Source organism: Perca flavescens, chromosome 4, assembly GCF_004354835.1.
Source record: "Perca flavescens isolate YP-PL-M2 chromosome 4, PFLA_1.0, whole genome shotgun sequence".
NCBI lineage: Eukaryota > Metazoa > Chordata > Actinopteri > Perciformes > Percidae > Perca > Perca flavescens.
This window is the reverse complement of record NC_041334.1, coordinates 34,857,877-34,874,465: the sequence shown is the minus strand read 5'-3', so window position 1 is coordinate 34,874,465 and position 16,589 is coordinate 34,857,877. Positions and strand designations below refer to the sequence as shown.

The following is a 16,589-nucleotide window of genomic DNA, read 5'->3' as shown; positions in this document are numbered from 1 at the left end:
CTCAGAAGAGGCCTGGAAGAAGGTGATGTGGTCAGATGAGACCAAAATAGAACTTTTTGGCCTCAACTCAACTCGTCGTGTTTGGAGGGCAACGAACACCGAGTACAACCCAAAGAACACCATCCCCACCGTCAAGCATGGTGGTGGCAACATCATGCTTTGGGGGTGCTTTTCAGCCAAGGGGACGGGACAACTCCATCGTATTGAGGGGGGATGGGCGGGGCCATGTATCGTGGAATTCTGGACCGACATCTCCTTCCCTCAGTGAGAGAGCTGAAGATGGGTCGAGGATGGGTGTTTCAGCACGACAACGACCCTAAGCACACCGCCAAAGCAACAAAAGAGTGGCTGAAGAAGAAGCACATCAAGGTTCTGGAGTGGCCTAGCCAGTCTCCAGACCTGAATCCGATTGAAAATCTTTGGAGGGAGCTTAAAATTCGAGTTGCCAGGCGACAACCTCGGAACCTGAATGATTTGGAGGCTGTCTGCAGGGAGGAGTGGGCCAACATCCCTGCCGAAATGTGCACAAACCTTGTCACCAACTATAAAAACCATTTGACATCTGTGCTGGCCAATAATTGCTTTTCTACAAAATATTAACATGCTGTTTGTCCAGGGGGTCAAATACTTGTTTTTCCTCATCAGATGGTTATCAATTTTAATAAATTCATATGATGTGATTTTCTGGAATTTTCTTTGGGATTCTGTCTTTCACTGTTAGAATGTACATATGATTAAAATTGTAGATTTTTGCATTCTTTGTAAGTGGGCAAACCTGCAAAATCAGCAAGGGGTCAAATACTTATTTCCCCCACTGTGTATATATATATATAAAATAAATATATATGTGTGTATATATATATATATATATATATATATATATATATAAAAATAAATATATATGTGTGTATATACATACATACATACATACATATATACTATACACACACATATATATTTATTTATTTTTTCAGCAGGACACTTACCATGGGGAACTCCTCTTCTTCTTCTTCCTCTTCTTCATCTTCTACTTCACCATGCTTTGCAACATCTCTACCTGCGTGTGATTTGTCTGCATCCCATCTGCTTAGCTGGTCCTGCATTGATAAGGGTGAACTCATGAGCTCAACTCTTGTCTTGCAGACAGTGAAAACTTTTGCAGAACTTTACAAATGTATCTATTGCTTGTATTAGATCATGGACCATGTATGAAATCATTGGGTAGAAGCCCCATGATACTTTACAGGCACATTTTACAGGGGGAAAAGTTTATTAGGTACAGCTAGCTAAAACTAATGCAGTTTAATTATTCAACAGCACACACCATATAATTCCAACATCCCAAGTTCGATTCTGTTTGCCTTTGTTGCATTTCATACCCCTCTCTTTCTCTCTTCGTGCTTCCTGTCTGTATCTACACTGTCAAAAGGCAGAAATGCCCCCCCAACATTAACATACTGTATGTACGTCCACATTAACATACCCACAAGACAACAGAGGACAGGGGGAGAAGGACCACTACCACTTTAGACAAGACAACAGCTAAAACAAAAGCACATACATTGCACAAATATTCATCAACCCCGAATGGAAGAGAGGTACATTATGCAATTACCATGGACTGGTAAAAAACTAAAAAATTGGTCCAACAGTATGAACCAGGCCTGGATGCAGAACACTAACCCACAGGCCAAAGAACAGCATGTTTCATGACAACAGAAACAGGAAACGGACAAGGTGCCAGAAGTGTTTGTGAAAGGAAGTGTAAGCAGGAGGCCATGATGACACATGAACAGCAGGGCAACACGGAATCTGTGGACACAGATTTCTGCAGATTTTCCACAGATAAAAAAATAAAATAAATAAAATGTTAACCTATCACCACCACTGGCAGAAAAACAGTGCTACATTCCACAGATTTTCATTCTGGATCACCGCTGAAAACTGTAAAATATACTGTATATATAAATAAAACACCGCGATTCCGTTTGGGCCTGATGATCAGTCAGGGATAGTGACATTAAGCTGCATTGAGCAGCAAGAATTTGTACGCCAGCCTGAAAAATTCTACCATCTACGGAAGAGCTGTTGGACATCTCATGCAAAAGGCTCCTGAAGTTAAAACAGACACACTACCAATACAATTAAACCCGTTTGGTGACCGGGTTAGCTCAGTTGGTAGAGCAGGCACACATACATAGAGGTTTACTCCTCGATGCAGCGGCCGCGGGTTCGACTCCGACCCGGCGGCCCTTTGCTGCATGTCATTCCCCCTCTCTCTCCCCTTTCATGTCTTCACCTATCCTTCACCTATATTTGGCCTTAGCTGCTTCTTACAGTGCAGACGCTCTATTGCTTGCTCCTGCTTCTGCTTGCATATTTCTGCTGATAATCTTGCTTTTCCTCGGAGAGAAACTATGAGCAGCGGCTCTTGGATACTTATAAATCACTGGACTATACATTTTTTGTAGACATAGTAGGCTATTGTCATATTGCTCCTCTGCTGCAGGACCCTGGACATGACCTGGATTACGTCTCATCGTCACACAGCAGGGTAAGGACTGAGAGCAATTCTAAAAGTAAAAAGCTACAGGGAAAGCTAATGACTGGGCCCCAAACTCTGATTGTGGGTGACTCTGCTGTGAAAGATATAAAAAGCAGTAAAAACACCAAAATACTATTTTCCCAAAGACATGGTGTCTGACTTGGCCCAAAGAATCCAGGATATCGTAACAGCACACCCAACTGTGAAGAACATTATACTGCATATAGGGTCAAATGATGTTGTAAAGCAAAAGTCTGAAGTGCTGAATCGTGACTTTATGAATCTGGTGAACACAGTCAGCTCCCTAAACGCAAAGGTGTTTGTCAGTGGCCCTATACCGCCAGTCAGAGGAGGAGCTGAGAGTTTCGGCAGACTGCTGGCACTGAACAGATGGCTTTCAACTGCATGTACCAACAACCATTCTCTGCAGTTCATTGACAATTTTAACATTTTCTGTGGCTGCAGACATCTTTTTAAAGCAGATGGACTATTCCTTCACAAACCGGGAGTAAAGCTGTTCACCTCTAGCCTACTTTACTTTCTGCACCACACATCTGCTCCCTTGGCCAAGGACACGAGACAAGATGAACCAAAACAAGAGGAAGACACAACAAAGTGCGGCAGTGAACCACCACAGCCCCCACCTGAGCAAAGATTTGACCATGGGAGACCAAAGACCGGAGATGAGAAATCTCAACCCCCCATCTCACCCGTCCAACACTCCTCAAACCCCTTTGACAACCACGAAAGCTTTGAGGACCTCTTTAAGGATACGTCGCTCTCCCCTCTACCCCCATCCCCATGTTGGAGTTCACTGACCAGATGAAGCAGCTGGTAAATGCTGGAACCAAGTATGCCCCCCTTCCTTCTCCCATCGTAAAACGCCAGGCACCTCTGCCCCTTCAAATATGGCAGCTAACTCCTTCTCCCCAAACTGATAAGGATGCTTGTGTGCAAAATGCAGTAAGCATTAACTGATATGGGCCGGGTCCAGGCTGCACGCCTAGTAGCACTCAGGACTTTTTCCAAGACAAGCCTGGGCCCTGCGAATTAGATTCTTCCACAATTTATGATGTGATAGGTAATAGAAAAAAAAAATGGTGAATAAGCACGTAACTGCAAACTTTGCAAATTTAGCATCCATTCCTCGTCAGCCACAGTCTATCCCAAAAAATTACGAATGTTATTGATGCTATTGCTCCCACTAAGGTCAAAGCTGTCTCTGGTAAGAAAAGATCTTTATGGAGAAATTTTATAGTTGTGAGAATAGAAAAAAGAGAGTGTCGAAAAGTTGAACGCATTTGGCGAAAATCTAATCTCCAGGTCCATTATAACACTTATAAAGAGTAGGGTTGGGTACCTAAACTCGGTGCCAATAGGGAACCGGTGCCGACGTAAACGGTAGTAACGAGACCGAATAAGAACGAAAGTTTTGGCGCCTCATTTCGGTGCTCGACTTTACACTACACCTGACAGCATGTAACGTTAGCCTACCTTTAGCTAGCAGCTGGATTAATCCCGGTTAAAATGCTGACAGCTAACGTTAAACAGTGTAAAGTGTGCCTGTATTTCACTGTGGAGGACTTCAACAGCGGGATGTAACAGTCTGCTCTGCAGCGCAGCAGCTGCCGTTGTCGCAATTCATAGATATACAGTATGTTTATATGGTCGGAATTAAACAACACAGACGGTGCATTCACTCGCAGCTGCCGTTGTCGGAATTAAACAACACAGACAGTGCGTTCACTTGCAGCTGCCATTGTCGGAATTAAACAACACAGATTCACTTAAAACAGGTAGCCTTGTGGTGCATTCACAGTAATTGTAAAATACCCTTTTCCCATCTGGGGTTCAACAGCAATTTACTGGTGAAATAAGTTATTGTTATTACATTATTATTAAATCTTGAATTTTGACCATGGCCTTAGCAATAAACAAGTCACTGACTGTTGTTTACTGCACTTATTTTTTTTCTTCTTTTTTTTTTTAACTTTATTGAAAAGTACCGGTTCAGGCACCGTTTAGGCACCGGCACCGTTTTAAAAGTATTGATTTAGCACCGGAATCGAAAAAAAAAACAAATGATACCCAACCCTAATAAAGAGAGACTTCGCATTTATAATATGGAACTAAGGAATGCAAGGCGGTCCTTTTTCTCTGACATTATCGCCAGAAACAATAATAATTCACGTGCTTTGTTTGCTACTGTTGATAGATTAACAAACCCTCCAGTACCAGTAGCATCTGAACTGTTGTCTACCAAGCATGCAATGACTTTGCCTCCTTCTTCACAGACAAAATTCAGAAAATTAGACAAACAGTCAGTGCTTCCATATCAAGTACAGGATATGTGTTGTCACAGTGTGCACGCAAAACAAATTCCAACATGACACAATTTCATACGATCAACCTTAAAAACCTGGATACAACATCTGAAAACCTCCTCCTGTTGCCTTGATATTCTACCAACAGGTGTTTTCAAAAATGTTTCGAATTGTTTGGCTTCTGATCTTCTACAGATTGTAAACACGTCTCTGCTCTCAGGTATCTTCCCACAGGCCCTGAAAACTGCAGTCATCAAGCCACTCCTAAAAAAGAACAATCTAGACATGACACTAATGAGCAACTATAGGCCAATATCAAACCTCCCATTTTTAAGTAAAATCATAGAAAAAGTGGTTTTTCAACAACTCAACTTTTTCTTATCGCTAAACAACAGTTTTGATGCCTTCCAGTCAGGTTTTCGACCACACCACAGCACCGAGACGGCTCTTGTTAAAGTCTTTAATGACATCCACTCAAACACAGATAGTGGCAAAATTTCAGTCTTAGTATTACTTGATCTCAGTGCTGCATTTGATACGGTAGACCATGACATATTGCTTGACCGATTGGAAAACTGGGTTGGTCTTTCTGGCTCAGTACTAAAGTGGTTTGAATCCTATTTAAAGAATAGGGACTACTTTGTGTCTATAGGTAATTATACATCTGAGCATACAAATATGACGTGCGGAGTTCCCCAAGGCTCAGTTCTGGGGCCTCTTCTGTTCAACATCTACATGCTTCCACTGGCTCAGATTATGGAAAACAACAAAATAAGTTACCATAGTTATGCGGATGACACACAAATTTACATAACCTTATCGCCAGGGAACTATAGCCCAATACAACAATTAAATATGTGCATTGAACAGATTAATGATTGGATGTGCCAGAACTTTCTTAAATTAAATTAATAAAAAACGGAGGTGGTTGTTTTTGGAGCAAAAGAGGAACGATTGAAAGTCAGCGCTCAGCTTCAAATGACAATGTTAAAAACAACAGACAAAGCAAGAAATCTTGGTGTAGTCATGGACTCAGACCTGAATTTTAAAAACCACATTAACATAATTAAAAAATCAGCCTATTATCACCTTAAAAATATATCAAGGTTTAAAGGACTTATGTCTCAGCAGGATCTGGAAAAACTTGTCCATGCTTTTATCTTCAGTAGACTTGACTACTGTAATGGTGTCTTTACAGGTCTCCCTAAAAAAAAAAAATCAATCAGACAGCTGCAGCTGATTCAGAACGCTGCTGCTCGAGTCCTCACTAAAACCAAGAAAGTGGATCACATCAGTCCAGTACTGAAGTCTCTACACTGGCTTCCAGTGCCTCAAAGAATTGATTTCAAAATACTTTTACTGGTTTATAAATCACTAAACGGTTTAGGGCCAAAATACATTTCTGGTCTGCTACTACACTATGACCCACCCAGACCTCTCAGGTGGTCTGGGACAAGTCTACTTGTTGTCCCCAGAGTCAGAACTAAACAGGGGGAAGCAGCGTTCAGTTTTTATGCTCCACATATCTGGAACAAACTCCCAGAAAACTGCAGGTCCGCTGCAACTCTCAGTTCTTTTAAATCTAAGCTAAAGACCTATCTTTTTGATGTTGCTTTTCTTTAAATAATCTATTTTATTAACTTTAATTTCTTATACTGCACTGTTACTTTTATTCTTATACTGCACTAATCAATTTTATTCTTGTCTTTTAATGTTTTTAATTTGTTTATTATTGTTTTCCAACTGCTCTTTAATGTTTTAGGTAAAGCACTTTGATTTGCCCTGTTGCTGAAATGTGCTATACAAATAAAGCTGCCTTGCCTTGCCTTGCCTTATGGAAGGAAAAAAAAAAATATAAAAATATATATGACTGAATGTAAACTTACTAGTTCAGAGTTGTTGTGGTTGCTGAAGTGAGGAACTCTGTCAGTCAGTCCATTCTGCTGTCTGAAATCCAAATAATTCAACTGCCGAAAGACAAAATTAAGTTGACATTCTGTTTGGTGAGACAAGCCTTGGGTGGCAAATAAATGTAAATGATAATCTATTTTCAAACCTGCATAGATGATTGGTTTCTCACATTCAGTTCATACGTGTGTTTGCTACCACTAGCAGGTTCAGAGCTCCAGTTCATCTACAGCAGTGAAACATAACCAAGTAAGACGAAAGCACAAACTCTTCCTTAAATTTGAAGTTTTATTTTAAAATGAAAAAAAAAAATGAAAAAAAACACACAACAAGAAAATAGAAACAATACAAATATTTAATCACTAAAAAAGGTATTGGGAACTCACTGCTTGGAAGTTACTGTCCTCATCTTCATTGTCAGTTAAGTCCAAGCCAGATAGCGGTCCTTTGGTTTTCTTTAAACCGGACTTCCGACTGTATGTGTAGTGAGGTCTAGGCCTGCCCGGCAGCATTGAGCCATCTGGCCCATACTCCGCTTGTCCCATCTGGAAAGGCAGCAAGTGTCTCTGCCAAAAGAGATTTAAAAATCAACACTACTACGTCATTACTGCAAGAAACAACAAACGCATTGAAGATCACTAGGTTCTTACCATTGCCTGTCTCTGACACTGACGTAGTCGACACTTTTGCCTCTTCTTGTTGCTGCCTCCAAACTTTGGTTTGTCTATACAGAAATCACATGTGCCACAGTCTTTCCTGCAGAGACAGGCTTTGCATTCTCCACAGGACCGTCGCTTCCGCTTCTTATGCCACTAAGGGCAAGTCAAGTGTATAATAAAAAAAACAAAAGAAAGACATTTTAATGCAACACTGCCAGTGGCAAAATTAATGTTGATAACAGATGACTTATAAGACATCTCTTTGTACAAACCACACACAAACACTCATCCAGAGGTGGGTAGTAAGAAGTTACATTTACTCAGAGTAGTTTTAAAGTAGAGCTGCCAAGATTAATTGATTAGTTTCCATCTCTCCTCTGTGACAGTAAACTGAATATCTTTGAGTTGTGGACAAAACAGGACATTTGAGGACGTCATCTTGGGCTTTTGGGAAACACTGATCCACATTTTTTCACAATTTTCTGACATTTTAGAGACCAAAACAACTAATCGACTATGAAAATAATCGTTAGTTGCGTCCCTATTTTAAAGCTATAGTGCGTAGTTTCTGTCTCCCCCATGAGGAATTCTAAGTAATGACAACAACGCTGTCGGCGCGCCCACATAATACAGCCTTCTGTGATCGGGCACCGCCCCGACCCCTCCTCCACGCAGTTGCTAGTAGCCAAGGAGGACACGGAGGATTAAAAAAACCATGATGGACTCTTCAGAAGAGGCAATTATCTTCACTCGAGCTTCTGCGTGGGAAAGTCACCGGACGACACAATCTTCTGAACATAGCCATACTGAGAAATCCAGAGAGAGTTGTGTGGAGGTGATAGTCGTTATTAGCTTTGTAGCAACTCATTTGGCAATGGCTTGAATGTAACGGACGTTCAATAATATCAAAGTTCCGCACTAAAGCTTTAATGCAGCATACTTTGTACTCTCTTTGGCGAAACAATTGCCGGCAAGGCGGTGAGTTAAAAGTGAGTTTATTCTGCATCCCATTTAGCCAATCAATTCTTTTCAACAAAGGCAAAAACCACCTCAAGCGAGTGTAAAAATGTTTTTGCGCAATTGAATTTTGCCGTCTCCACTCAGCTTTTATAATGCGACGCTGGAAACATGACTTGTGATGGTACTTAGGACATCTAAACTGGAAAAGAGTTTAAAAAGCTCCCATGACATGGTGCTCTTTGGATGCTTTTATATAGACCTTAGTGGTCCTCTAATACTGTATCTGAAGTCTCTTTTATATAGACCTTAGTGGTCCCCTAATACTGTATCTGAAGTCTCTTTTATATAGACCTTAGTGGTCCCCTAATACTGTATCTGAAGTCTCTTTTATATAGACCTTAGTGGTCCCCTAATACTGTATCTGAAGTCTCTTTTATACAGACCTTAGTGGTCCTCTAATACTGTATCTGAAGTCTCTTTTATATAGACCTTAGTGGTCCCCTAATACTGTATCAGAAGTCTCTTTTATATAGACCTTAGTCGTCCCCAAATACTGTATCTGAAGTCTCTTTTATAATTAAAATAATCTAACCATGCTTGGCTCTTAATGTTATTACTAGGGATGCACCGAATCCAGGATTCGGCAGAATATTGGGCTTGCACTACCCGCGCTGCGCTGGTCGACGTATTGACGCAAACGTTGATTACGGGAAGGTGTTTACGTAGGTGGACCGTTCAATGCAGTAGGCTGTGAGAAAGTGAAAATGGAACTTGCGACCAGAAAAATCAATACATCAAAAAAATATTATTTTATGCTTTGCTGAGGTGGAAAAGTTGTGCTATTGATAAAACAAAATGTGCAATGGAAAAAGACTTCATGTCAATCATGACATATGAAGCATGCGACTTAAACATCCCTCAAAAAAAAAAAAGAAATCTGATCTGTGTGAAGTGATGAGGAGACACTTTTCTCAGGTCTATAAATTGAGCAACCATAATGCCAAATTTCTATCACATGATTCTCCATCATTTTGAGTTTTACTGGCACTCTTTTAATCACAGTAGTGGACATTTTTATTACTACTTTGTTTTGTCAATTTTATTGGAAATTTGGTTAAAATATCATGATGGCTTAGTGAACTACTACCCTTTCATAAAACTTACCCTGTCAAGAACTAAACACCTGGCCCTGGAAAACTCGGTTTGCCACTGCTGTGAATGGTAAATATGGGTTATTGACTGAAACTGTATAATTAGCCATATTCTAACTATGACTATACTGATCGTACAAAAAGACAGCAAAGTACTGAACATGTGGTTTGACTGGTTTCTGTTCATTCTGTGGCACCGTTACAAAATAAATTTTGGTTGATTTTGTATCACTTGAGGCAATCACGTCAGACTTCCTGTCTGTAGGACAGTGGGTTTTAAAATAATAAAAAAACTCACATCATCATCATCGTCAGTTGACATGTCATCCTCATCGTCAACGTCCACGTTGACGGAGAAGTTCTCCGTGTCGCTGCTTTTGAGACTCGGGTGCTGCGAGAATAAAACAGAATCAGTGAGTGGAAGGAAAAAGGTATAGCAATCATATTGAGTTTATTAAAAACACAAATATAAATTGGTCTCATATTACGAAAATGTTACCTGTGAGTCTGTAACTTCACTCTGAAAAATAAAAGTTGTTTTTAGAACATGAATTCATGATATTCAGGGCCAAAGCCCCAGTGCATAATTATACTGTTATTACAACACACATTGTGGACAATGTGAAATAACTGAAAACACGTCTGATGTCTGACCCAGACTGTAAACAAGTAGAAAAACCGGATAGTCTTAGCCAATAGTCATTGTATTTTATTGATACAAGACTGAGTATTAATATTACATTAACCAATATGCAATGGAAACTTTGCTTTAAAAAGGTTATTACAACATAACAGGCTTTTACATGTGGAGGTCAACAACAACCCATGGCTTGTGAGCACAGAACATGTTACCCATATACCAGGCGCGTCTGTGCTGCGTTTCGGCTGTGCCACAGTTTTGTTCCATCCTCCGCCATGTGCCATGCCACACCGGGAGCGCCTCAGAAGCGGAGTGTCTTGCTTGCCGGACTCGCGGATTTTATTGTCTCTACAAGAACTTAAAAGAACAATCGTGTGTTTATTCCAACGCCCCGCGGCTCATGTTAAAATTGACCTTTGCTCAGCGGAGAGACGCTTCTGGGACACGCTGCGTAGCGGCTGGTGGAATATCAAGCATTGACATGAATGGCTGTGATTGCTCACGGGGGTCGCGCAGACACGCCTGGTAGGAAAAAAGAAGTTAGTGTATTATGAAAGTATTTATTACCTGGAAACTCATGCTGTCATCAAACGTTTCCGGAATGTCATTATAAGGCCTCTGCAGCAGGAAGGCTCCACTTCCAGGGTCCTGGTGGAACAGCCGAGAAAAAGTGGCAAAATTAACATAACGATTGGCATCAAAATAATGAATAACTGTTGTGCACCCGGCAGCGTACCTTGCGAATAGGACATATACATTTGCGTTTCCGGCATAGGCGTTTCCGGGACTCTTTGCTCTGCTGTCCATGCTTGCAGTTGGCACACTGCCCACAGTTCACTGTGTTGTGGCATCCCACACACTGTCCACAAGGAATCCACTACAGTTCACATGTAGAGAAATAAAAAAGCAGGTCATTTATTAGTATCCACTTGCACATTTTTATCAGTATCCTAATTCCGGAAATAGATTGAGCAACTTTGTATTCTTAGGGCCGTTACATAGTCAACGCATCGGTACGCAAATGCGTCCACAAGGCTACGCATCGCTACGCTTTGGCCGCCATTATGCGTCAATACGTAGCAAAACGTGTCGTCCCAGTTGTTGTTACACGCCGATGAACGCAATACTATGCGTTGACGGTGGGGGCAACGCTTGCGTCTGCTGAGTAGTCTATGAAAGGGAGTGTGTCGCTCGTGTTGACTTTGTAATGGCCCTTATTGTTGAAGAATATTAATTTTCACCTTTTCTCCATGCCAGATGAGTAAAAACTTTGATTACATATCCAGTTAGTTTCAACAATCCAACTTCCTCATATAAACAACACATTCACATAAAGTGTATATTCTGAATCCATGGTTTAATTAGGGTGTTATTGATAAGTTGGACCAACGATTTGGCTAGTTAAAGTGGCTACAATGCAGCTGCTCATTCAGACAACTTGTTAACAGCCAATGCTTTACCTTTCTGAAACGAACCATCGGATGCTCTTTTGTCTTTGAGGCTGCTGAAATTTAAAAGAAAAACATTGTAGCATGAGTACAGTTATTTCCATGCATTTTTTTCCCTTCCTACTTCCAACACTGCCTTTTCATAAGAATCAAGACATTTAAAAAAAAAAAAAAGGTGCTCTAAGCGATGTCACACGTTTTTTAGGCCACAACATTTCTTGTCACATACAGCAAACATCTCACTATCCGCGAGCTGCCTGTCCAATGAACACACTGTAATAAAACACAGTCTCTGTAGACAGCCCAGGCTCCACCAATGGCAACAAAAACAATCTGCGCCAAGCTGCAACACGGAACATACCCAGTGTTCCAGCCAATAACTGACAAGAAGGATTTGGGGGTCGGGGGTTGGTGCAAGGAAGCAAGGAAGGGAGGGGACGAGATGAGGTTTTGTTTGAAAATACTTCAAGAAGAAGTAACGCCACCCAACATCACTTAGAGCACCTTTAACAGTCTTAATTTGACATACCCCAACAGCTGGGACAGCAGGGCCTCTTCCTTTGTTTGTCATACCACGTGCCTGTGAAGGAAATACCACATCTGGCACAGACCCTGCAGGGAAACACGATAATGCTCAGTCCATCTGCATATATCATCAACTCACCACAAACAAACCCCTTTGATTAAATTGAAATACTGAAGTGTTTTAATTAAATCAGCGGCTTTAATAATAAGGGTTAAATAATTGACTAACAGTGTGCTGTCCTCGGACCCAATTTCTCCATTTACGGAGGGAAGTGGAAGTGCTCTGGATGATGAGGGAAGGGGAAGTTTAATTTTATCTTCCGCTGGTGGATTCTCATTGCGAGAGCCTTCGTTTGGAGTTCCTATTGTACTGTACAAGGAGAAACTTGACTGGTTGGAGTAGAGGTTTTTGGGCCCCACGCTGGGGGTGAGCCTGTGGTAGGAGTCTGGAGTGTCGGCCCCTTCTCCTCTCTCCATCCAGCTGGACTCTGAGGAAGAACGCTCCCGGATTTTTTTCTAATGGACAAGAAAGTGAGGAAAACTAACTGTAAGACACACATCTTACATGTTTTAAGTTTGAAGTGATAAAAGAGGCCAATACCTTTGCTCGGTTTCGAATTCTTATGGGTGGTGCTTGACCATCTAGGAACTTTCCTGACTTGTATTCAAAGGTTGACAAGTCAAACATTCCCTCCAGCACTGAAATCAGTTCTACTCGACTTCTCACTCGATCACCACGTGGACTGCAAAGAAAAATAACACACAATTGCAACTGAGAAGAGCTTGATGACAACTGCTAAAAACGACAACATCCTGTTGTCATTCAGTCACATGCTTCTGCTTCTATACCGACAGTGCGAAGATAACATTCATGTAACCCTTTTTGAAATTGGTTAGGGCTGTAACTAACAATTATTTTTATCATCGATTTATCTGGTGATTATTTTTGGGATTAATCTATTCTTTAGTCTATAAAATGTAAAAAATAAATAAATAAATCACAAGTTCCCAGAGCCCATGGTGACAACTGTGAAATTGATAATTGTGTCCAACCTCTTTAAAACCAAACAGTATTAAAACTACAGTAATACAACAATCATATAAAAAGAGAAAGAGCTGCACAATCTCATCTTTGAAAAGCTTATACAGCAAATATTTTTAATTTAGGCTCAAATGTATTATTATTATCAAAGTATAGAGGTCAATTTGAACAGTTATTATGATATTGCCCAGCCCTAACAGACAAAGTTGTGTCACTGACTACCAACAACAAAGAGTAAAAGAAGTGACAGAAAATCGTTAAAAGGTCCCGTGTAACGTGTTTAGTATCTATCAAAATCTGTGTTGCCCGTTCACAAACTTGTCCTTTTTCATGAATATGTACCACCGCCATCAATTCCAAGTATTCCTTTTGGCTTGAAATTTTACATTTGGATGAACTGGGGTAGACGCTCCATATTCGTGCTCCATCTTCAAATACGTTAGCCGGTAAGGGACATACAGGACATACTGCTCTGCCTTTCGCTGTCACATGATAAACTCACAGGTGCTGCTAATTCTGCTAATGGGTATGGTAGCTTCCCGGCCTCGGCAATTTTAAAGAAGGAAACATGGAGGACCGCACGTATTCAAAATCCAAATTTCAGTAATAGGAGTCTTCTTCACCCAGAAAAATAAAAAGGATATTGAAAGCAAGAGACCGGCTTTTTGAAACGTGAAGGCTAACGTAGCTGTAATACGCACTTTGAACTGCGTGGTGCGAGACAGTTGATCGCAATATATGATCTCAACGTTAGATGGGAGACATTCCTACACATTGGACCTTTAACAATGAGTAAAATCTCAGCACTAAAATCAAAATTGCAGACCACAAAGTAAATGTATGAAAGTATGTTCTGGCCCCTGAATTGAAAACAACTGTAAATTGGGATTTTCTTTTTACATTTCTACTAGGAGGTATTTACCTCAGGTAATAGACATCCTTCTGTCCTATGCTAGAACCTGAGCGCCGGACAACTTCTTTGCGTTTCCAACCCTCTCCAAGTACTGGCCAGTCATCCCATCCTTCATCTGGATGTGATCGCTTACGGCGGGGAAGCTGAAGCCTGCATTTAAAAAGGAGGAGATGGGAATAATGCATGTTAGAAATCTTCATACCACGTGAGAAAAACAGACAGCTCGTGAAGCCATCCAAGAAAATGTTAATATGCTAAGCTATGTTGTGGTATACATCTATTTAGTTTCTATAGATTGAGGCAGAGTTGTCTAGAGGTTTGAGTTGAGCCGTTTCAACAGTAGTTCAACAAATAGGACAAAACGTTCATCCAAACAGGACTATTTAACCTATAACATAACATATGTAACTCCTGTGCTAGTGTACATAATATTGTAACCATTCCCGTTAACCAAATAGTCTCACTGTTAAACTGTTTGAAAATTAGTACAGCATCTTAGCACATGTGCATCACCACTGCCAGCTCTACTTGGATAAAGATAATGATGCTTGCACATGTCCCTAAAAATCTAAACCTAAACCAAAGATAAGATAAGCTGCTCCTTATCAGACTACATTTCAAGATATAATGGCTCTGCTGACAACTGAGATTTGATATATTGTACTATTACATGACCACAGATTGGAGGAAATCAACATTTCTCAACCTACTGATAAATCCTTCTGAAGGTCTTCTCGCTGTCTGCCACACTCTCACTCCTTTCACTTTCTCCTGCCAGGCTTTCTTCCTCTGGATCATTCCTACCAAAGCCATCATCATCATCCTCCAGTGGCTCGAACCAGTCAACAGGAGGCTCCCCACCAGTGGCCTTAGCCTCCTCCGCTTCATCTCCTGGAGTTTCCTTTACAGGATCGGAGCTGGAGTTTCCCTTTGTTTCGAGACTGCATGAGGACGCCAGAGGCTCCTGTGTTGGTTCTACCTCAGCGGAGTTTTCTGCTTCACAGCTGCTCTTCTCTGTGCTTTGTACCACATCTTTTTCCACAGGCTCTCTGCCAGGTAAAGGGCTCTCACGTGGTTCCTCGTTCATTGATGCACCCGTTTAGGCTACACACGTTTCAAATAGTTTTCCTGAAAACAAATAAGATATCCTCTACAGTAGACCTTGCATCCCATTTAACATGGTGTATTTTCACATTGTCCGTGGATGTAGCCACTTGACCTTGGCCACCAAGGTTTGGGCAGGCAGATGAATCGTCAGGATGGTTGACAGCTGCTTAGTTTTTCATGACGGAACCTGAATAAAAAAAAAATAAAAAAAGGACGATGCCGTTGAGAAAGTTTAAAAACAGTCCGTATGTCCAGTATAGTAACCCCTAGCTCGATGTTAGGTTACTGTAAGGGAATGTTAGCTTAAAACAACGAGCTGCTTAGACATCTGTTTTATAACGTTACTCGATAACAATGCCTTAACAGGCAGGCATTTACGTAACGTTAAACGTTATAGTTAGCACGACATACCAAAGAATACCGTTACAACAAAAACTAACTACAGAGACGGAATGTTTTCTATTAATTAAACGCTAGCTTTCATAAATATAGCTCACGGTATAACGTTAGAGCTTCCGCGTATCCATTGTTAACTAACGTTAGCTAGCACTGGGTTGTAGCTAATACTATCCAGCAAACACAACCCCAGCGACACAAGTTAACCTCACCTGCTAAACGTGCTGCTACTGCTGAAAGTGCTCTGGTTCTCTGATATTGGCGATTATTTCTTTATACATAGTTTAGTGACATACCAGCAGCTGAAGAAACACTGAAACTGAAAGCGGGACTAACGTTAGCCACCTTAGCTAAAGCGTTCCTCCATGGTTCCGGTGATGAAATTGTCCCTCTGAGTTGAGAGCAGTGTATCGCTACCAGTTTACAAATGCTTGCGGTAAGGAGGGCCAACAAAACAGGGTAATATTTCCCAGATCCTTGGCACGCTAGTCACCTCTGTCACCACTTTACAAGGTAGAGCTAACGTAGCTAGCTTCCATGCATTTAGCAATAATGAAAACGGTTGTAGAACCAAAGAAGGCGAGACACCCAAGATGCTAATCCGTTATTCGTCTGCTCCGTCTGTTGAACTCTGACCCCGCCTACAGAGAGGACAGTGTGTTCTGCAAGTGGTGTGTGTTATCACAATGGCACTGAGATGCACTTTATAACATTTATTTACGTCTGCCATTGATAATTACGATACATAATCGTGAGAAATAGCCAGGCATCTTAGCTAAATTGTAGCTATATCAGCTAGCAAAATAGAATTTCTAAATTAGATTTGTTGCTTAGCTACTCATTTCAAACATTATTCATTCACATTCTCTCTCGTCAATCAATTAATCATTCACTTACTCAATCAACCAAGCGATTTGTCACATTAAATCATGTAAAAATTTAATCCCGTCCGTTGTTAATGTCCTCACGGT

At 40.9% G+C, this 16,589-nt stretch overlaps 1 protein-coding gene across 9 annotated transcripts in view; it reads right to left on the bottom strand.

Annotated features, from left to right (window-relative positions):
- The window catches only part of mbd1b (methyl-CpG binding domain protein 1b), a 21,502-nt gene extending 5,200 nt beyond the window's left edge, over window positions 1-16,302 (bottom strand). Inside the window, exons 1-17 of one of the 9 annotated variants that reach the window (XM_028575744.1) lie at window positions 15,831-16,302; window positions 14,826-15,409; window positions 14,125-14,265; window positions 12,762-12,903; window positions 12,390-12,676; window positions 12,165-12,247; window positions 11,648-11,691; window positions 10,924-11,064; window positions 10,755-10,835; window positions 10,047-10,067; window positions 9,846-9,938; window positions 9,561-9,608; window positions 7,428-7,589; window positions 7,164-7,343; window positions 6,926-7,003; window positions 6,756-6,836; window positions 987-1,097 (exon numbers count right to left, since the gene is read on the bottom strand). In XM_028575744.1, the coding sequence (XP_028431545.1) occupies window positions 987-1,097; window positions 6,756-6,836; window positions 6,926-7,003; window positions 7,164-7,343; window positions 7,428-7,589; window positions 9,561-9,608; window positions 9,846-9,938; window positions 10,047-10,067; window positions 10,755-10,835; window positions 10,924-11,064; window positions 11,648-11,691; window positions 12,165-12,247; window positions 12,390-12,676; window positions 12,762-12,903; window positions 14,125-14,265; window positions 14,826-15,202 (2,070 nt within the window). In that variant the 5' untranslated portion in view covers window positions 15,203-15,409; window positions 15,831-16,302. The remainder of the gene's footprint in view (window positions 1-986; window positions 1,098-6,755; window positions 6,837-6,925; window positions 7,004-7,163; window positions 7,344-7,427; window positions 7,590-9,560; window positions 9,609-9,845; window positions 9,939-10,046; window positions 10,068-10,754; window positions 10,836-10,923; window positions 11,065-11,647; window positions 11,692-12,164; window positions 12,248-12,389; window positions 12,677-12,761; window positions 12,904-14,124; window positions 14,266-14,825; window positions 15,410-15,830) is intronic. The other 8 variants (XM_028575748.1, XM_028575749.1, XM_028575747.1 and 5 more) reach the window with 8 other exon arrangements.
- Between the last annotated feature and the right edge of the window lie 287 nt (window positions 16,303-16,589).